Consider the following 21,154-nt stretch of genomic DNA (forward strand, 5'->3'; position numbering starts at 1 on the left):
TCTGTGATGGTTGTCACAATCTCAGGATTTGAGGATATTATATTGGAAGGGAATATGGTGATTTCACGATTTAGAGTCTTCTTAATTAGAACTGAAATAGCAGCCCCAATATTTGGTCGTTTGATTGTAGGCTGAGACTATTTGGGAAGCTGTCCAGAGAAATTGAGAAATCGTTATTACTATAATTTGGACGTGCGTATGTACTCCGAGAGAAAGAGTAAACTTGTAGCTTAAGACAATTCGCTGCGTCTTTTATAAATTTACAATTATCTTATATGATGGAGAAGTTCTAGATGGATACTCCCCCTTACAGCTGAAGCATTTTTTAGCTTGAGACCAGTTGGAGGAGCATTCAAGGCTTACGCAAAGGACGATTGACGCGAGGATATTTTATCCGTGTGATCGAAAGACCACCATTCGCGGCATTGTAAAATTGGTTCGACATAGGGTTTGATCGGGAAGTTAAAGCCTTCCAAACAAATATGAGAGGGTAAAACATTCCCGGAAAAACTTATGCGGACTGCGTCAAAAAGCGCAGGAGAGTTGGAGTTTCAAATTTGCAGAAGCGCATGACTTCTGCAACTTTGCAGAAGTTAGGGAGGGGTCCGAATTTAAGTAGGTTTTTGGGACAGGCAGTTGAGTAAATTTGAAGGATGGAAGCAACCACACAAATTTCAAGCGATTCGTTTGGAATGCAAATATTATAAATATCGTAAAATGAAGCATTGACGACAATAGAATATTCCGTAGCCGCATCGGAGGTAATCAATTTTATTTTTTTGTTAGAGATGATAAAAATCTCCAAGGTAAAGAAATCATGATACAAATCTTGGCCGAGTTCTATTAGTGGCAAAGAATTGTTTCTAAGCTGGATATTTATCCAGTGTATATATTTATTGTGTATTTAAACAATAGTGTGGGCATAAGATCTGGCTCTGGGGATTTTAATGTCCCCACTTTTGAGAGAGATAGTGTCTGTGAAAAACCATACTGCGCAGATTGAGTTTTATAGCCTTAGGGATGATAGAGAGTCAAATTATGAAATGGAATGCAGTCGGGGCTTGTAGTGATGTACTTCGGGTGAAATAAATTCCGCAGTAAGAGCTAACGAGGTTGCTTTCTCAAATTGCGGTGTTTCACTTTTTCAGACGTGTCAGTTCTTGTTTTCTTTTCTTTTTTTTTTTTTTTGAATATAACGCAGTTTTTCTCTCAGCTACGTTGCACTAACAGTTACTAGTTTTGTTTTAGTTGAGTTTCAATTGTCAATGTATTATTATGTTTTCACTTTTGCACACTTTCAAAGGGCTTTTTATCACAATTCAGCGTAATATTTAAAATAATCGTCAATCAGCAAAAGAGGATACTTCTTCATGATCGAAATTTTCTTTTTTCACGTTTCAAATATATTTCGATTTTCTGCTGACAATTTTCTTCACCTGGAAAAAATTATTTTTCTTATAAAAAGTATTATTTGTTTAATTCAGCTGGAAAAAATTATTTTTCTTATAAAAAGTATTGTTTGTTTAGTTCAAACATTCACTCGATCCGGTTTTAAATCTATGTCGATGCGTTTTTTGCTTGTTTTTTCATACATATAACAAAAATGTAATTTATTTAATTCATTACAAGTATATGTTTCTTTAGACCTGGTTTAGAGCTGTCTTTTAACCCGAGGATTTTAATTTCTTTTTCCAGAGGTGATGCAGTAATATCCTCCAGTAATTTGGTGCACTTTTCTGATAAGCTCTTTAAACCATTGGTAGCATGTACACGTATCTGTTCATCACTTTGCTTAAAATATGCCAAATATTTTAATAGTCGATAAATGGGTAAAAGCATTTCCTCATAATCGATGAGGTTATCCATGCCTTCTAGTAAATCACTAAGCACCAAAACAGCAGCTCTTTTCGCGGGCAAATATTTACCGGAAGTGATTTCGTAATCAATTAAGTGAAGCAACTGAAAATTGAATAAATAAGCAAGATTCTCATTCAAAAAAAAATCTCCAATACCCACCACCTACGGTTCAGATGTAATTAATTTCATTTAAATAATAAGAGTCTAATTAAATGCCTACACTTTATCTTGATAAAATAGTGTACGAGTATTACTAGATCCTTTACGTTGCGGACGAATCAATACATCGAATTTCTCATTTTTCTGCACTGCATTATCTATGGTAAGTAACCAACTATTAATACCTCTTTTCTTGTGGTTCAAAGGCGTTAAGAGTAGTAATTTAGTCGAATTACACAGTACAATAACATTTCTATTCTCGCTTGTCCTGATATGGAAAAATTACAAAAGAAACCTAATTCATCAAAAAAACGCAATAGCATTTCGACACCCTAGATGGTGGGTAAAAAAACTTGAGGCTAATAAAGAATAAATATAATCTTACTTCCTGAAAATATTGATGGACTTGATAGGTAAGTATTCTACACAATTGCGCTAAATTTGAAAAGGCAGATAATCGAAATTCGCTCAGATGTGAACGACAGCCATTCATGAAACAATTCAAGAGAATAAATTTATATTTATAACACAAAGGACCTGCAATTAAATCTCATAAGAATTGCATTGTTTAAAAGATAAAAAATTTTACCTAATTCACGCCCTATTTTTAAAATAACTTCGCCAACTACAAGGCGATAATCTAGAGTACTAGAATCGGCAATATATTCATCTCCAAGCAAATCCAAAATTTCAACTTCCATTACTTGTACTAAGGCTGTAAACAGACGAACACAATTAAGGAACGTATAGGATTCTGGAGATTTTAAAGTATTTAAAGCCATGGCTACTACAGCGTGACCATTACTGACGGTGTAGGCGTCTCGGCAATTTACGAGTTTTATTAGTTTCTCAATACCCTCCACTTGTAGGTAGGACTCTTTCGCTTCCACTAGACCACGAGCTTCTTCAAATTGATTTTTCAAAGGTTCATATCTAACATTCAGGTTATTTTGCCGTTGCAACAGATGTAATAAAGATAAAATTTGATATTTTAGACTTTGACGATCAATGTTTTCATAGAGGTTATGCAGCGGCTTGGATAAAACTGTTTGAAAATCGTCACTACTGCTCGTAGAAATTTGCATAACTTCTCGAATTAATATTAAGGTTATCATCAAAGTCGACTCATTTATTTCGACAAGGTGCTTGTTGAGCTCAGCGAAATTTATGAGAATATCGGCAAGACATCGAAGCAATTCACTGCAATTTTCATTGATCATACACTTCATAGGCTGGTGTTGCACAAGAGACTCCAAAGCCTTTATAATGTGCAATCTTCCTGCATACGTGCTATTAACTTCCCGTAATATTGTCTGCTGAAGATCTTCCGGTTGTAATAATTCCATGCTTTCACTTATTTTCTTCTCTTCTTCGTCTTCTTTCATTAATTTAGGTAAGAGACGAAATAATATTAAAAATATATTGTAGGTAAGCAAATTAAAAGTTGAAGATTTTAAAATAATAACCAACGCGGGAAGAGGGTCCCAAAGATGTGGGCCTTCTGACGTAAGAATAATTCTTAAATCTTGTGAATTTAAAGGATTTTCATCAAAGCGTATGCAATCATTTAAAGCAAACCATCCATTGAAATCAGTTCTCTGGAGAGCTAAAGCTTCAATTAGCTTATGCAAGTCTTTGGCGTTTTGATTGTGCAGGCATTTTAAAATTAACGCTTTCAATTGCCCCTGTAAAAGCTGTACATTATTATATTGTTGCACATGATAAAAGATATTCAATATAAGATTTAGATACGACGTTAACAAATTACTAGGCAAGCACTCTACGGTGGAAGTACAGAAAAGATGAAATAGGAAGGATATGAGGCTCTGGAAATTAGACCAATCCATTATTGCGAAGTCTTTTTCGCAGCTTGGTTGAATCAAAATGTGTAATTGACTTTGTAACCATCCTTCTACAAAGGTTTTATTTTCGTCGTTAAGATCATAAAGTCGCCGCAGAGACAACAGGCCCACTCCCATATATTGCAGCAATTCCTGGTTATCCACACATGATTGCAAAAAGTTAAGGATTTGCGCTATCAAGCTTTTCTGAGCCTTCGCCGAGTAAGCAGGTTGAGCAATTAAACGTGAAATCAGTTCTTCCAACGAATGTTCTTCATTTTTACATTCAGCCAAAGCAAAGACTACTGCGTTGAAACCACCCGGCGACCAAAGACGTACTAATAACTGGCGTAGTAAAATCTTTTGCCCGGAAGATGATAAAATTTTATTGTTTTTCATTAGCATTAAGTTTCGAAAATATAAAGCTTTAGGCAGAGATAACCAAACGCGCTGTAAGCATGCAGTCTTATTAATGATTTCTTGGTCAGCCATTACATATTCTTTATCTTCAAAGGCCATTAATAAACTAAAAATACCAGCCATGTATTGCAGAATAGGTTCATCTAGAGATTTGCCAATATGTAAAGGTTTAATAAATAATACGTGTGTAAATCCTCCAATATAAATTTCCAGATTTTTAAAACTCGTTTTTTTATCATGAGGCCTGGAGAACAAGGCAGGTCTTCCTTTGTAAAAATTTGGATGTAAGTGTTGCTGCAAACTCCATTGAGCTATGTCTTGAACGCAAGCGATGAACAAACATTTATGACGTTCTGCTACCAAATCTTCTTTAGCATTACTAATGAAGTTAACATTATTTGCAATTTCTTTTATCATACAAATCCCGTAAAAACTGTACAAGGTTGCAAAATCTTCCGTTTCTCCCAGCTCGACAGCTTCGCCTAGAATATGCTTTAAACAAAGCCCTCGCTAAATTCCCTGCTGAAAGGCAAAACACAGAGTCGCTTATAATAAATAAATGATTAAAAGCTCAACTTAACAACTTAAATGGTAACGCTATTCAGCTAAGTTACATGCCCAACTTAACAGAAAACAAAGATTCAGCTCTGTTAAATAATGAATCAATTTTAACGGATTACGTGAGTTATAAAGCTCTTTTAACAGATTACGTGAGACATAAAGCTCTTTTAACAGATTACGTGAGACATAAAGCTGGCGGCTTTGCAAATTAAACGATCTGTCAATTTAAGTTGTTAGTTGGGCACTCAACCACTTTTGGCAATTTTTTTATTTATTATAAGCGACTCTGTGCTTTGCATTTCAACATGGAGTTTAGCGAGGGCGTTGTTTAATTTAATAATAAAAAATTATGCCGGTCTAGGCTAACTTCTAAAATAAAATAAATTAAGAAATTTTAAAATCTCAAATTTTATCTATTGCGCTTGCATGTATTTTTGAGAATAAGCGTATATTCGTTATTTGTTTTGCATGTATTGTGCCGCTTTGAGAATAAGCGTATACAATTATCAAGAATTTTGCATGTATTGTGCCGCTTTGAGAATAAACGTATATACGTTTTCAATCATTTAACAGGTCTTTATAAAAAAGCCTCATCGATGCGAGATTAATGCGTATATTCATTCGTACTCAATAATTTCCGAATACAAATTCTATATAATTGAGAAAATACAAATTCCATACAAAAGAGTTTTTGATTCGAACAATCACTTGAGTGGAACGCACATTCATAACTAATTAAATACTAAAAAAAACATTTAAGTTTTTATATATTTATTTATATATTATTATTATTATATTTATTTATATATTCAGTCGATGAGATTTCAGTTTTCGAATATCTGTAACGGGATCTTTTGGCAGCTGACGCTTTTTTTCTTCTATAATAAAATCCATCATTCCAGTTTGATGATCCCTCATTCGCTTCATGGCATCATTATAAATAAATAAACATTAGTTACTAAATATCCCAAAGTTTTCCTTTGTTTTGCCGACGGCTTTTGCTAATTTTGTTAGATAATTTGGTCCGTTAGATAATGTTGTTTTGCCGACGGCTTTTGCTAATTTTTCTTAGATAATTTGGTCCGTTAGATAATTTCACAGAGTTGAATCTTAAGTTCGGCATTTAAGATTGGCGATAACATTTAAGTTGCTAGTTGGGCACTCAACCATTTATAAGCGACTCTGTGCTTTATTAGCTTGTTGCAAGAGCCTTTTTAGTTTATTGGAAATTTTGTCTCTTTTCAAACTTTCAAACGCCTGGCGCACGATGTGGTGATTCATCTACGTCTACGTCTATTGAGAACGTTTCGGTGTCATGCAACTCTTTTGATTGTCAAAGCAAATAGTATAAATGCCGGCCGTAGCAGCGGTCCATTAGGCTAGCTTAGATCGAATTTAAAACCATTGCTCAATTAAGGCTGTTAAGGCTGTTATGGCAGCGTATGTAGAATATGTACTCACTTCGTAATCGATTTGGTGAATATCTACTAGTAATTATGCATAGATGGGCTCCATAGAGAAATGTATTCGCAAAAAATTTTCATTTTGACTGAAACGATTCAGATGATAAATTTTTCTGCTTCTTAAGAATGCGAAAAAAACCAAAAAACGTCCTAAACTCTAAAAATTTTGTCAAAACGGAGAGAAGATATGACGAATCGCAAATAGAAAACAAAGTACGATTTTCATTTACTAACTTGACGCGGTGATTATTAAGGATTTAGTCAAAAGGAGAATTTCAGCGCCATTCTTTTACTGTCTTTCAAAAATTTTAAAAGTTTTGCGAAAATAATTTTAAAAAAATCCTATGGCATATTTACGCTATGTTGTTTGTTCAGAGACTTGTTTTAGTTATACATGCACCCCAAATACTAACTAAAAGGCGGATATATGCAATAATGCCCTAGCCTGTCTGCTTTCGATTCTTTATTCAGCAATTTTTTAAAGCTCACTTCAGGTTTTGGTGGTGGTTAATCAAGTGGCAGATTCTATCTTGGCTCTGTTTGTTTTGTTTAAACTTAATTCTTAATTGTTAAGTTCGGTATGAAACCGCATGAAACTGACTGCTACGGCCGAATACCGCACGTTCATCAGATCTATTCATCTCCTTTTGATTTTCGCCATTTTTTTAAATTTAGATTTTACCGCTATACGGCTATAGTTGGCCGTGAATGTGGTAAGTGTGTGTGTGTTTTGTATAATTTTTTTTTTTCTTGCCATATGTAAGGAAAAGATCAGCATAATTCATCATTCCATTTGTTTCTTTCTTACGCAAGCAAAACACAACAAACAAATTGATATCGTAAATTTTGTTTCGTTTCAAATTGAACGTAGCGCAATAAAATATATTATGTTTATTGTATTACACTTTGCAATGGCAACGCTGTTTACGCTCTAGGCTGTTTAAGCGCAAATTTTCAGTTTTCAGTGTATTATTCTTAGTTCAGTTCTTACGAATAAAAGTATTAGAATTTTTGTCGCGTATATTTGTGCAAGAAGAGGTATTTCCAAATAAATTCAAGAAATATAAAAGTAAACGCAAAAATTGTATATAAAATAAGCGAAATAAAGTGAAACACTATGAAGGCTCTTAAAACTTTTTTCTCTAATATCATTAATCAGTGAATTTCAGATGAAAGGATAACTCTGATGAGTGTTTTTATAATGCATACGGCCTAAATGAAAATGAGAATAAAGCCAAGTTTTCTGCCGATCAACGTCAATATTAGCCTTAATCGAACCATCTTGTAAGAATTAAGCTATATTAAAGCAGATATCTTAGCGATGTTGCAAATATGAAAATGAAATGAAAATAATATAATTGTTTTCTTTCATATTAGTTTTTTATGTTAAATTTGTTATTATTATTGTTGCTAGTGCTCGATGTCTCTTTTTTTAGTCTAAGAATTCAATTCATTAGTCTAAAATTAAAATAATAATAATAATATGTTAAATTTATTAATCTCTTGTATCCAACAAATTGTCATAAATCTCTTCTATACCGGAAATCTGATGAAGCTTGGCAAGAAACTTTTCATAGCCCGCGTGCTCCTCTGAAGGCAACTCCACATATTTCTAAATATAACAAATGAATGAACAATAAGCAAAAAAATATGGACAATTGAATGTACCACGGGCGTATAGATGTGTTCCATATTTTCGATGATATAGTTTTTTGTTTCAATCGATTTCCGCAAGGAAAGCAACTCTTCAGGTCTGCAAATAAACTAATAGAAACATGGAAGTTCAGTATTCTCAGCATTCGAAGATTTCGCTTCTAAACGCCTTACATTAACAAGCCCTGCAGCGGCATCAGAGACTTCAACTTCTTCTGCTCCACATTCGATGGCATCTTCTGTAGCTAACTCCTCAATATTTTTTGATGAAACTAAACGCTCCTTACTGACGGTTGCTGCTGTTCACGTGGATAACCTTTTTCAAACATAGAAGTGTGCCTAAAGAATTCTCAAATTCAACTGATACGAACTTAATTCAGCTGTTAATCTGAAAAAGACTTTGTAGAATCAAAAGGCAGTTTACGTTACAATTTAATATTTTGTTTACTAGCTTGTATCTAAATACAAGATTTTATTTAGTAAAATTTTGTAGCGTGGATTTTATTTTGTCGAAAATATTGAAAGTGCTTAGAGAAGTGGTTTACCTGAATGCTCGTGTTGCTTCTTTTATTTACTTAGGTGCTGGTAAGCCAAACAAACATTTATTTTAATATTTTCATGAATCTTAAATGATAATAAAATATAATATTATTTTTTATAAATTATCGAAACAGTAAATATATTAATTTCCTTTCTGCGACAACCTTACGCTGGTCACATCCTTAAGTTGGTCACAATCTTTTGTGGGAAGAAAGGATCGATGCTTAGATTATATCTTACACATACACATGCAATAAATTTAACCTGAGAATAAATTCTTTTCTTTTAAAGCGCACTTGAGATTTGAAGCCACTCGGGCGGATAACTTGTAAAATTAAATAAGTTTAGTTGGCGTATTTTTCACAACACTATACATACATCTAGAGGAGATGATAGAAGAGCAAAAGCGACCAAACCAAGTATCCAGGAGACCATTAAAAAGAATAACAATTTCTTCTATATATATTTTTATATATATTAATAAAGCTATTGTACGAAATGATTGAGTGGAATATAAATCTGATATTTTTAAAACCAGTCAACATTTTTAAAACACTTCGTTAATCTTAACCGCTGAGAATTAATGCGTGGAAGTGTTTTGCATTGTGTCCTAAATAGTGGGCAAAATTATCTAATCAGAGCTAGGGAAGCACATTTTAAAAAAGGCTAGGCTACGGGATTAGTCATTGTAAATAGTAGTAAGGAGTTCTGCGAAAGGGTTTTAAAGCAGAAAACTACATACAAGCTGCTTAAACTGAATTAAGTAGTATAAAAATGAGCGTATGAAAATGCTTGTAAAAATGGAGCTTTCGATTTATTCTGCGTAGAAGTCCGTTTCTTGGACAATCGAGATTTAAGCTCATGAAGCGGTGCGTCCTGCATTGGAATGAAATATATTGGCAGTAATAGAAAGTGTTGTTGGTGGTTTGTATAATTTTTGTAAAAATCTTTTAATTTGAAATATCGATATCTTTGATAGCTTTTCAGAAAAAAAAGATATATTCAAACTGTTTAAACTATTCACTTTCAAATTTAAACCAATAATTCCCGCAGAAAACAAATTTTCTTCATCTTTTTGACATTTTGGAAAAAAATTCCCAGAATCAAAACCAAAAATTTACAGCTGCTTTGTGTTACAGGTACAAATCAATTCCATTGGATTGTTTCGTATCTGAATAATTTTTCTGACTTTTGAAATTTTGCCCAATTGTGCAAAATGCTTCTCTATCAGGTTCATGCTTATGTTCAGAAAGTAAGGTTATATTCATTTTTACTAGTTTCGAGGTTTTTTTATCCACCAAATAGTTTTTTTATCATTCGTCCAAGCTTTATATTCAGATTATAGAGAGAACACTCCCATTTAGAAACAACATCCAAAAACCCCGATTTTATTCTAATCTATCATCTCCAATACCTTTTAAACCAAAGAACAATTGTGTTAATTGTTGTTTACGTAATATTTACGTGGAGATCGAATCTTTGGTATATTAATTCGTCGAAGGAGGTTTGACATCCTTAGACAATCTTTCAGTACATTTAACCTGTATACCAATCTATATGAAATTTTTCGTGCTGGTAACTTTAGGCATTTGAAGCAACTGACTGCCTTTATCAAATCAGCTGAGTTTTCATTCTAATTTTACATTTAGTATTTCTATTACAATCACGAATCGCCTACACTTTTTCTTTTATCGGCATTATTAGCCGGATCTTGACAGTACAGTAACAAGGACGGTGATTTATGGATTGACAGCGGAACAGAGCCTCTCATTGCGAACACTCTGCCACATCAGTCTACCTATGCTTAAATTTTTTCATTAATCGCTCTCAACTTCGTTTCTGGATTATGGATCTAACATTAACTTAACTGGTCCAATCCATCTCTAAACAAACAAAAAAAATAATTCGTCGAAGACTTTAGTAATATTCGCGTATTTATTTGCAAGTACAAAGACTGTCACAGGCCAAATTAAGAGAAGCGGTCATTATACAACGTCTAGAAAAGGAAATTAAAATTCTTAAAGCTATCGGAGGGTCCGATACGGGATCTAAAGGAGCACGTCCTTGAAGTGAATTAAATTTTTGTTTAATTTTAGTGTACGGGGAATATACATATCTTAATATAAAAATTATATGTTTTGCACAATAATACCAAGGTCATCTTATGTTGCGTATGTAACTGCGTGAACTGCATTACTACGTCATAAACACGCTTTAAGCCAACTAAACTTTGCACAGCGGCGTATATAATTTCGCCGGTACAGAGTTGCGATCACCCTAAATTTATTGTACGATTGCAGTGCTTGTTTCCAATACCAAATTCAAGTTCTACTTTATCAGCCACCATTTTTGCAATTGCTAAACTGCTAGTGGCTCCCGGTGAAGGAGCATTACGACAGTGGAGAATCCTTTTCGCTAGTGGACTACGACCAGCGCCATGATCAAATACAAAATCGTCTACCAATTCGCCCGTCAGACTTAGGGCTTGAGCTCTAACGCCAGCTGGCCCTCGACAAACGTCATATTCTGTAATTTCGGGAATAAATTTTTGCAAATCTTTCATTTGTAAATTGATAAAAGCAGATTTAATTATTTCTTTAAGACCAAATCCAAAATTTTTTGATGCCAGTTTAATAAACCCCGGGTAACGTAACGCATCGATCAATTCAAAAATATTAACGTCGCTCCATCTAAAAAAGACAAAATGTTAACCCAATTGCAACTGATATTATAGTATCAGCGTACTTGTAGCCCTCTCTTTTAAACGCTAAAACTGCATTTGGTCCTAACCAAACGCTACCATCCATGCGTGGCGTGAAATGAACACCTAGGAAGGGAAAACGGGGGTCAGGTACTGGGTAAATATTGCCTTTGATCATATGTTGTTTTTCCTTCGCTAACAAGAGATACTCCCCTCTAAAAGGAATTATTCTTGGCTCTCTTGGGCAACCAGTTTTTTCAGCTAGCAGATCAGATTGTAAGCCTCCGCAAGCTAGTACGTTCTTTGTGAGCAAAATTTGATGATTGCGGCCACCATGTATAGTAATAGGGTACGCGGCTATTTTTTCGCCTTTGGTCTCTGTAAATTGTTGAACTTTATAGTTGCAAAATATATCACCGCCGGCCGTCTTAAAATCCATAGCGTAATGCTGAGTCACCTGGGCCCAATCTACTATACCAGTCTCGGGACTCCATAAAGCTTTGAGACCTTGACAGAAAGGTTCAATCTTTTGAATTTCGTCCTCACTGTGCAACAATGTTAAATGTGGTACATTATTCTTCTTCCCTCGTTCATATAAGTCTAGAAGCCTTTTTACTTCGTCGTTGTCAGTAGCAACGATAAGTTTTCCACATTTTTTATATGGTATTTTTTTCTTATCCAAGTAAGCGTAAGTTAAATGCAAGCCTTCAACGCATAATTTGGCCTTTAAGGTGCCCGGTTTGTAATATATTCCCGCATGTATAACGCCTGAGTTATGCCCGCTTTGATGAGCAGCCAGTTTTGCTTCTTTCTCTACAATAGCCACTCTCAGATAAGGATGGCGTTGCAGAATTTCTCTAGCGGAGGCAACACCTACAATGCCACCGCCAATTACAATTAAATCATAATCTCTGGAAATAATGACACTCAGTTTTTCCTTTAAGATTTATTACATACGAATAAATATATATACTTGTTTCGATTCCGTAAACTCACGTAACGTTGTTGGATTATAGGTAGATTGCTTCTCTGGAGAAACCTCTTGGAAATTATTGCTAATTTAGACATTTTATTGTAGAAATTTTTGTGAATAACTTGGATTTACCATTTAAAAAGTTAGACCTTGAATAACCTTGGATTAGCCAAAAGAACAATCAATTTTTGCAAGATCAAAGCGTGTCAACGAAAAAATTTTAGGGGAATATTGTCGCTTTGTCTTTTTTTAATCTTTTTAGATACCGAAAGGAGAATAACGTTTATTATTCATATTCATGCATTTATATATGGAAAATTTTCACGAAAAATTTTAATAAATGAATTCGAGTACATAAGCAGCTGTTCAAAATCTCTTTTTGGTATTCGTAGTAAATTTGAAACGAACTCGCTGTGGAAACCATGTTAGAATTAACCCTATTAAACTTTTCAGCCAGAAAAAACCTATATTTTTTCTTTGGAACGACATGCACCGAAGTAAACCCAGTTGGGAAAGAAATCAGGAAATTTAATTTCTTCGCACTTTCAAATGTTTGCCCGGTATGAAATTTCAAATTTATTTAACAAAGAGTAGTGAAACTAGTTTTTAGTAGATTTTTGTACATTAGTTGAGCCATATAACTAATTTTTTTGGTTTAAAATGTCGGAAATGAAATAAAACACCGTTAGCGAGCGCAGAGATATAAAGTATATTGTACGACCAGAAAGTATACTGTACGACCAAAAAAGTATATTGTACGATCAGAAAGTATACTGTACGACCAAAAAAGTATATTGTACGACCAGAAAGTATACTGTACGACCAGAAAGTATACTGTACGACCAAAAAAGTATATTGTACGACCAGAAAAGTATATTGTACGACCAAAAAAGTATATTGTATAAAGCTGCAGCTCCAATTTGAAGCCAATTACAAAAAAGGGAATTACATTTTTATATAGCAGCCATTTTATGTAATGATTTCACTCGAAAACCCTCTTTTTATGTCACATAAACAATGCTTTCCCATAAACATCTTTAATTTGAACATTATCCTTGCAGAGAGAATTAAATACGTAGGCACACCCATTAGCATCTTCGAAATACAAACTACTGGCTCGCTCATTTACTTACGCTCTAAAGTAACAAAATTCGAAGTTCGCTCATTTACTTCTCCGCAAAAGTAACAAAATTCGAAGTTCGCTCATTTAATTCTTTAGGGCATAAAAAACACAAAAATGATAAAAAAAGAAAACGCAAAGTAAATAAAATTTTTTTGCATATGATTGTGTGCGACTGTTGTGCGACATTAAAATAGATAAAAAGAACCCATAAAACAAAATTGAAAACTATTTGGCATTGCATATACGAACATATCCACATACATTTGTATACCTGTGAAGAACAACAACAAACAAATGAGCGAGCTGAACATATGCTTAAGCATCAGTCATATGTGTTATTATTTTTAATTATTTTCTATTTTAGACCGACCGGCTTTGAGATCAATAGTACAGTAAACAAGTATAATAGGCACATAGCGATGCCCATTTACACTTTAGGCCGCTATGAAGCAGCTCTATCATGACGATATCGGCATTTATATATAATGTTGTTTTTTTATACTTTCTTTATTGCAATCGTAAGATGGGCATGTTAAATTTATTGCATTTGTTTTTGTAAGAATTTTTCAGTTTTGTGTTTTCATTTCTCTCTTATCTTAATATGATGAAATATGCGAATATCTCTTAGACATTGAAAATTTTGATTTAGAACAAATCCAGGTTACCCTCACCTCTGGCACGTAAATCACCTAGAAAATTGTTATGATAAATTTACACTTGCGTTTGTAAAATTTTTGATCAACCGCTTGATCAATCTGCCCTTTTACCTCATTCGTTCAAATTCGGTTGATGCCACGGCCCAAAAATCCAGAGAGGAAGTTGAAACTTAACGTTTGTATTCTCAATTGACGACCATTAAATAAGTTTGCGAATGGGCGCACGACGTCCTAAAATTATACCCACTGCAGACGATACCTTGAAATTTGCGAAGCGCAATCGATATTAAACTTGCAAATGTCTACTAAGGCAAGGAATAATTTTGAATATTTTACTTTAACAACGACTTGATAGTATGGTTAAGTCCTTAGTTTCTTTGGAAAACAAGTGATCTCATATCGACCAAGCAACCACAAAAATAATAACATATGAGAATGTTTTGCTTTTTTATGCTGCAGCCCTATATATACAATAATAATTTGATATAATACGCATTTTGACAATTGTTGTCACTTCCTTTCTGTTTATTAATTTCTACATAAAAAAGGAAAGAGGCGATACTTTCAATATATAGTTGATATAATCTCAATGCAAGTAAAACTGTGCTTTGAAGCAAACTTGTCAAACTTCATTTGGATTTATTTGAATTTAGGTACAGACCTACAATACAAAGAAACTGGATTGTATTTCAAATTGTGTAAAGATTTTAACTGTCGTGTCACTTGCTAGAAGCGGTCAGCTTCCTAAGCAGGTCAACAATATTGATCTGACATTGATGTTACCCTTTACGGTCGGAATGTAATAACTTTGGAGATATGCTGAAGACTGTCTAGAAAAAACCTATGGACATACGTAAAGAAGTAGCATCAGTGAAGACAAGAAAGATTAAAATATAGAGTTTCAAACAAGAGTTTCGGGCTTAAAAAAAAAAAGAAACGGAGACATTTTTTTTAAATTTATTTTTCTCCCTGCATGACCCCCGTGTAAGACACCTGGATTTGTTCTAAATCAAAATTTTCAATCTCTAAGAGATGTACGCTTCTTCAATAACGCTGGAACTCGATTTTATTACTTTTTGTTGCACAAAAATTAGCAACAAGGCTCCTGATTTGACAAAAATCTCTATTCGTGGGGCGAACTAATAGTTTAGGGAATAAAAAAAATAATGCTTTTGCTTAGGTTTGATTAGCCAGAGGGATGGTCACACAGTTCTAATCGCAATTCGTAGATTTTTGCAATGACAACCGCTAAGGTCTGGGCCGACTAATGTTATACTTTTATGGCCTAATTGTTATATTCGGTCTTTTAGGCAATGCCAGCTTGGTCTTAACATTGTGCTAAGCTTATTCTGTTCGACTTCGAAATCCTTCTTACTGGAGCCGGTGACATTACTCATCTTATATGTATATATGCATCCTTAATATACTAACAGCCGTTCTTGGCAATTGTACACATATTTGTGATGTCAACCATCTTATCATTTTGGATTTATATTAAAAGCGCATGACCTGCTACGACCATAGCCTTTCGATTGTTACGCTACCGACAATACTTATATTATACCTCTTTATCTTTCTTTCATGCTTAGCCAATGTCTACATGTATGACATCTTTTGCGTTATTATACGTGACACGGCGGCAGCTATTAGAACAAGTTACAACAACCGTGCAAAATATATGGCATAACTTAATCAGAACAGCCTACTTCGATGTACCGTTAAAAAGCATTTCCGTATCCAGTTTATAACATCGACCTCCTCCTCGTGACGCCACTTGCCTGCAGGCCAATATTTGTGCTAATATAACAACTTGAATAACAAAATTTTACAACCATTTCGATATTAGATGTTTGCAATAGTTTTGATCACTTTTCCACTTGAAAAGACATTTACTGTGGGATATTGCCAGCTAAACCATGCTGCAACGATCTGACAAGTCTGGTGAGTACGCTGGATGTAGCATAACTCCCCGTTCGAGTTGCAACAGTGCATTTTGTTCAACTCTTGCAGCAAGTGGCCAAAAAATGGCATTTTTAGTCAATTCGTGTCACCACTTATAAACCTTCGAACCCAAAACTAAAATAAGGATAGGGTTATTTACTGTTTGCTTAGTTTGACAGCATTCTTAACTTAGACTTTATTTTCGATTCAAATGTTCTTTTCCGGCTAACTTAGTCTTTTCAAATAGTCTGCTTATATAAGAAAGTTACCACAATTGATGTGTTTTCCTAATTCTTTCGTCGGTCAGCGTTCGCATGATGCGCCATGAGTTTGCGCTTGGTTTTCCCTTCTCTCGAAAGGGGAGGTGGCCGAGAACTTGGACCAAGCGTTAAATCTCTCTGTATATCTTCTATATAATGCGTAAAAGGTTTTTGACATACATTTCTAGTTCTTGACTTAGAAGAATCAATGTAATTTAGACAACTCTATTAAATATTGTCTGTGTTCGTACATCATTCTCCATGTATATAGTTCTCTCCGATACTTGAACTTTCCAACTAACGTTTAAGCCGGGGAAAGAAATTGCGAAAAAATCACGAGGTAGCATTTGCACTGATTGTTCTGCATATTACTATTAGCTATGCTGAAGAATGTCAACAGCTTGTCGTTTTTCCAATTTCACTTATATGCTTCTTAACCGTGATAGGATAATAAGAACCGCCCTGGACCTTAGCTGCAATAACACATTAATTAAATAAGACATTCAGTTCTCAAAATAGTTGGAATAATTAAAAACAGCTTTATTTCTTAATGGATATAAAAAATTCACCCACAATACGCCAGTCTACGCCAGTAATAATGCCACCAGAATTGACTACTTCATTTTCGTACAATAGAATTGTTTCTGTACAGATTTTCATTCCCGATGTGTTAATTTATTTGTTTATTTACATTTGATAGTAAGTACTTTCTGATTAATATTTTCAAATTTTTGGTCAGTGTTACAGACATAATATAGGAAAAGGTGAAAGCTTCATTGAACACTTTTATTAAATATTATATTTATGTTGTTGTAATATACCTGTAATATACCTTTGGTTTGAATAGTTTGTGTGCTCTGAGGAAAGAATGCTTATTGTATTTTTTAGCATGTTTTGTATTAATTCTAACAGATCTAATATTAATTTGGGGATAATGTTCAATTACCTTTTGAATTCATATGTTTTTGTAAGTTTTTTCCATACCTCCTTTTGAATTCAAATGTTTTTCATATGTTGTTTCCATACCATCTTTTGAATTCATATTTTTTTTTTGGGTGTTTTTTCCATACCTCCTTTTGAATTCATAAAAAATAATATACGATTAAAATCATCAAAATGAGCAAACGCTGGCTGTGTAATGATCCTAGCAACAATACTATCGGCGTAGGCATTCTGGCGATGCCTTTCTGCTTTCAAAAAGTAAGTTTATAGCCGGAAATGTGATATCAGGCAACCAATAAATTAGATTCTTAGATTCTGCTTAAGAAATACGTGATTCTTCAATTGCAGGCTTTCATGCTTTCGGCGCTTCGGGAAAATTGTTGGTAGAATAATGCATCATTGGCTATTTGCTAGGCATCTGTATAACTTACTCTGTGGTAGTATACGATCTGGGTCCAGAAATTTTAACCAAAATGTTTGCATTAGAACAGGGACCGAGGCATTTACGTACTTGGTTAATGTGTGGCATAACATTGTACCGTAACACCGCAAAATTTAAAGGGATTTTTAAGTCAGCAGCAGTGATTTCGATTAGCCCATTCACCTTAAGAGCCGTGCATTCAGACATTGCGGAACTGAGATTATTCTACAAAAGTAAATAGTTTTCTTACTCTTTTGAATTATTTTTTTATTTAAATTAGAGTTTCTGCTTGAAATATTTAGATAATTATTATATGAATTTAATGTCACGTTGCGTTTGATTTTTTACCGGGAAGATTATTATTATTATTGTTATTACTGCCGTCTTGATTTTGGGTTACTTTCAGTAAAGAATGTTTACACCGCTGCATGTCACATTTTAAAGCATACGAATGAGCGCAGACGGGGCAGGTAAAAGGTTTCACTTGCAAATGGAACCCTTTCAAATGCTGCAGCAATCCATTACGCCGTTTAAATGCCCGATGACATAGTCCGCAGTTATGTTTCCGCTCTTCAGTATGGGTTATTTTGTGCTGACGTAAACTGTTCCCATTACTAAAGTTCTTCGAACACACCAAACATTCAAATTTAAGAAACTCATTCTGGTATTGCTTCTTATTGAGATTCTTCGCTTGGCTGCATTTAATTGATTGTAAAGAAGCATTTACTGTGTTTCTGATTTTGGAAAAGTTTTTGAGCGATTTTATAGTCGGCTGTGATTGCAATTGCTCAACATTTTGTTCCAGATTTTGACATTTCTTTTGCAACTTTTTGCAGAATCTTCTCAACTGTTGATAATGCAGAGCCATTGTGTTTAAATTATAATGCAAAGAACGCTTTCTTCTCGGCATTTTACATTTATTACTTATCAAAATTGTCTTTTGCTGCTTGGTAGGAGCGGGATCACAATTGCTCAAAATTGATTCAGGTGGTTGTAAAACGTCGTGGTGTTTCACTATTTGAATTTGCTGGTCTGCACACTTGGTATCCGTTTCAGTTTTGCAAGTATTGTCTTGACTTTTCTCCAAATTGATGCTTGGAACACTTACCATTGGAGTACCGTGGGTTTGTGTGTAATGTTGTTTTAAGGATTCCACGCTAAAAAATTTCATTTGGCACACCATACAAGCGTGCAATTGAAAACCGTTGCCGGATTTTACTATACTTTCGTTGAGTACGACAATACCGTTCGGCTTAATAGGTTGTTGAATGGCACTAACCGAAGTTACTATAGGCTTCACAGCTCGATTTTCATGCGGTATATCAAAATCGTGTTGCGCTAAAGTTGGCACTAGTGTCGGATTGGTTGTTAAAGTATGTTGATGGTGATATGCTTCCTCTCTGTCCACAGTGGCAACGTTTGAATTTGTATTTAATGGGGAGTTGGAGGGATTTTCACTATTTTGTTCGTAGCCTTCAGTCTTCTCCGTTTTATAGAAATTACGTTCTTCCTTGAAATCTTCTGTCTCAACGTACGCATAATTATGTTCCTCTAGTAGCAAGTGCGTTTGCAGGAGATCGTGAGCTGATGGTAGTATTTGTTGCATGAGCTGTTCCTCTCCTACTTTGTACTGTTCACTTTCTTCATTCAACGATGTGGTATTATCATCGTCGGGTATATTTATGAAGGGATCATCCAAATTTATAATTTCCATAATATCGCAATCATTTATTATTGGAAAATCACAAAATTCATATTTTCTTTCACTCTCTGTCCCTTCAGCTTGTTGATCACCTCCGTCATATTCTTCATTGTTTATGGGGAAATCTTGCGACTGTTCGTAGCCAGCTTCGGCTACTTCTTGTTTAACTCTTACCACTGGCTCTTGTTTAATTTTAATGGCCTTTTCCACCATACGTGTGCGATATTTTCTTTGTAATTCTTCTTGAGCATCTCTTACTTTATCTACAAAGCTACCGAATAATTGCAAATTTTTTAGGCAATTGGCACACAATATTTTAGGTAAAGGGTCTTCTTGCTGAATATTTAAAGTAGGAAAACATTTTTGGAGCATACCATATAGTTCGTAATTGGTTAGAAATGTAGCAGCAGGTATCGAAGAGATACCGCATAAACGGCAACTACTCCTGACTACATTGTTGCTCATGTCCTCCAGGCTTTCTTTTATACCTTGTATTTGTTGCGCTTCTTTAGCTTTGACATCGTCTATGGTTAACTTTGACTTTTTAGCCGTCTTCTCTTTTGGATTTAACATAACCGATGGTACAGCTGATTTTTTAAGAGTTTTGCGTTCATTTAATGAACGAAAGTCCTCTTCTCGAAAATGGCGACTACATAATGAACTCCATCGGGAAGCATGCCAGTCCTGTCCCCGTTGCTGCTGAATAAACGCTTCCCATTCCTTTAGTAGATCTGCACGCTTTAAAGGAAATCTGTGATAAGGAGAAGTAACCGCTCTTATTGAAGGAATAAAATCTTTAGTTTACATACTTATGAAAGGATATATTGTCCGAGTGACCATATCTATCATTGCAATTGATTACAGCACAAAAAGAAGGCATCGTGAATTATTTAATAATTGACTAATTAATTTTTAATTCCTTTCAGCTAAATCACTCTGGCTATTTGGGGTGTCACTTTCGCGTTCGAGTTAAAAACTCCTAAGTGGTAAACACAGTTGCGCTACCATATTTTTTTATAGTTACTGTAAACAAAAACATATGGTTTTAGAACCAAAAATAAAGAAATTAAATAGATATAAACAACACATTTTAGAAAATAACAGTAAGAAAGTTAATATAACAGTAAAAAAGCTTGTTGACCTATTAGTGATAAAGAAGATTGATAAGAGATATGTGGGTATATATATTAGGTACAGTTTTGTGTGTTCATTCATCTACAATTTGGAAACTATCATTTATCACTCTCTAAAAAACAGTTTAATGAATATATTTCAACTTTAAAATAAATGGCCTTTATTGTTGGTTTTTCATTTCTTGCAAAATAATGCATAGTATAAACCAAATTTCAAGTCACATAATATGAAAAAAATGTAAATTAGTGTAAGGTAAATATAAATTAAATAACTTATTTCTAAATTTAAAATAAATTGCCTTAATTTCTTCTTGTGCGATGTTTTCTTTTTGTTCTATTTGTTTGTATACATCAAAAAGTGTATGTTTTGACAATTCCCATAAAGTTTTGTAAAAAGTCGGCAAAGTGGAAGTATCGAACCGAAAATAGGAATAACGCCTCATCGAGGCAATTTCCTTACTCCGCTCTAAAAACGCCATCCTCAAACGTCGAATAACACCTGGACTTACATAAAAACGGAAAATGGAATCACAATACTAGTTTTATGTATATACGGATATAAGTTTTCTTATCATAATGACAATAAAAGCATAAAACAAACTAAAATTATATATGAACAAAGGTATTATATATATATAAGATACGACATTTCGCTAGCAACATTTGCGCGATTATTAAGTACTAGCCCAGAACATGCGATAAAAAAACGACATTAAAGATCGTAAGAGAGAGAGAGAAAGAGAGTACTCTGAAACTGAAGTGAGAACATTGACTGAAATTTGTAAGACAAGTATGTGCAAGCCTACAC

At 34.1% G+C, this 21,154-nt stretch overlaps 3 protein-coding genes and 1 long non-coding RNA gene across 9 annotated transcripts; all 4 read right to left on the minus strand.

Annotated features, from left to right (window-relative positions):
• Positions 1–1,227: 1,227 nt before the first annotated feature.
• Positions 1,228–4,767, minus strand: LOC119640408 (transport and Golgi organization protein 6-like). The gene is made up of 3 exons (XM_038038425.1): positions 2,606–4,767; positions 2,402–2,553; positions 1,228–1,959 (listed from the first exon to the last, which is right to left on the minus strand). Exons 1-3 carry the CDS (start codon positions 4,692–4,694, stop codon positions 1,615–1,617), a joined length of 2,586 nt encoding a protein of 861 aa, XP_037894353.1. The 5' UTR covers positions 4,695–4,767; the 3' UTR covers positions 1,228–1,614.
• Positions 4,768–7,781: 3,014 nt separating this feature from the next.
• LOC119640639 lies at positions 7,782–8,538 on the minus strand. Of its 2 annotated transcripts, XR_005247690.1 has the most exons (4): positions 8,500–8,538; positions 8,129–8,352; positions 7,970–8,065; positions 7,782–7,913 (listed from the first exon to the last, which is right to left on the minus strand). It is a non-coding gene; the product is annotated as an uncharacterized LOC119640639 (long non-coding RNA). The 2 variants fall into 2 exon arrangements; XR_005247689.1 differs by having other exon boundaries at positions 7,970–8,352.
• Positions 8,539–10,558: 2,020 nt separating this feature from the next.
• LOC119640624 (L-2-hydroxyglutarate dehydrogenase, mitochondrial) lies at positions 10,559–12,733 on the minus strand. Of its 4 annotated transcripts, none has more exons than XM_038038793.1 (4): positions 12,301–12,732; positions 12,192–12,236; positions 11,240–12,132; positions 10,559–11,184 (listed from the first exon to the last, which is right to left on the minus strand). In XM_038038793.1, exons 1-4 carry the CDS (start codon positions 12,301–12,303, stop codon positions 10,767–10,769), a joined length of 1,359 nt encoding a protein of 452 aa, XP_037894721.1. In that variant the 5' UTR covers positions 12,304–12,732; the 3' UTR covers positions 10,559–10,766. The 4 variants fall into 4 exon arrangements, with proteins under 4 accessions (XP_037894721.1, XP_037894723.1, XP_037894719.1 ...); XM_038038795.1 differs by having other exon boundaries at positions 11,240–12,106; positions 12,169–12,236; positions 12,301–12,727; XM_038038791.1 differs by having other exon boundaries at positions 12,192–12,733.
• Positions 12,734–17,644: 4,911 nt separating this feature from the next.
• LOC119640582 lies at positions 17,645–20,270 on the minus strand. 2 transcript variants are annotated; one of them, XM_038038720.1, is made up of 3 exons: positions 20,023–20,270; positions 17,860–19,964; positions 17,645–17,736 (listed from the first exon to the last, which is right to left on the minus strand). In XM_038038720.1, the coding sequence occupies exons 1-3, from the start codon at positions 20,091–20,093 to the stop codon at positions 17,732–17,734; spliced, it is 2,181 nt and encodes a 726-aa protein (XP_037894648.1). In that variant the 5' UTR covers positions 20,094–20,270; the 3' UTR covers positions 17,645–17,731. The 2 variants fall into 2 exon arrangements, with proteins under 2 accessions (XP_037894648.1, XP_037894647.1); XM_038038719.1 differs by lacking the exon at positions 17,645–17,736 and having other exon boundaries at positions 17,738–19,964.
• Positions 20,271–21,154: the final 884 nt, after the last annotated feature.

This window comes from Glossina fuscipes, unplaced genomic scaffold (genome assembly GCF_014805625.2).
Source record: "Glossina fuscipes isolate IAEA_lab_2018 unplaced genomic scaffold, Yale_Gfus_2 121, whole genome shotgun sequence".
In the NCBI taxonomy this organism is placed as follows: Eukaryota; Metazoa; Arthropoda; class Insecta; order Diptera; family Glossinidae; genus Glossina; species Glossina fuscipes.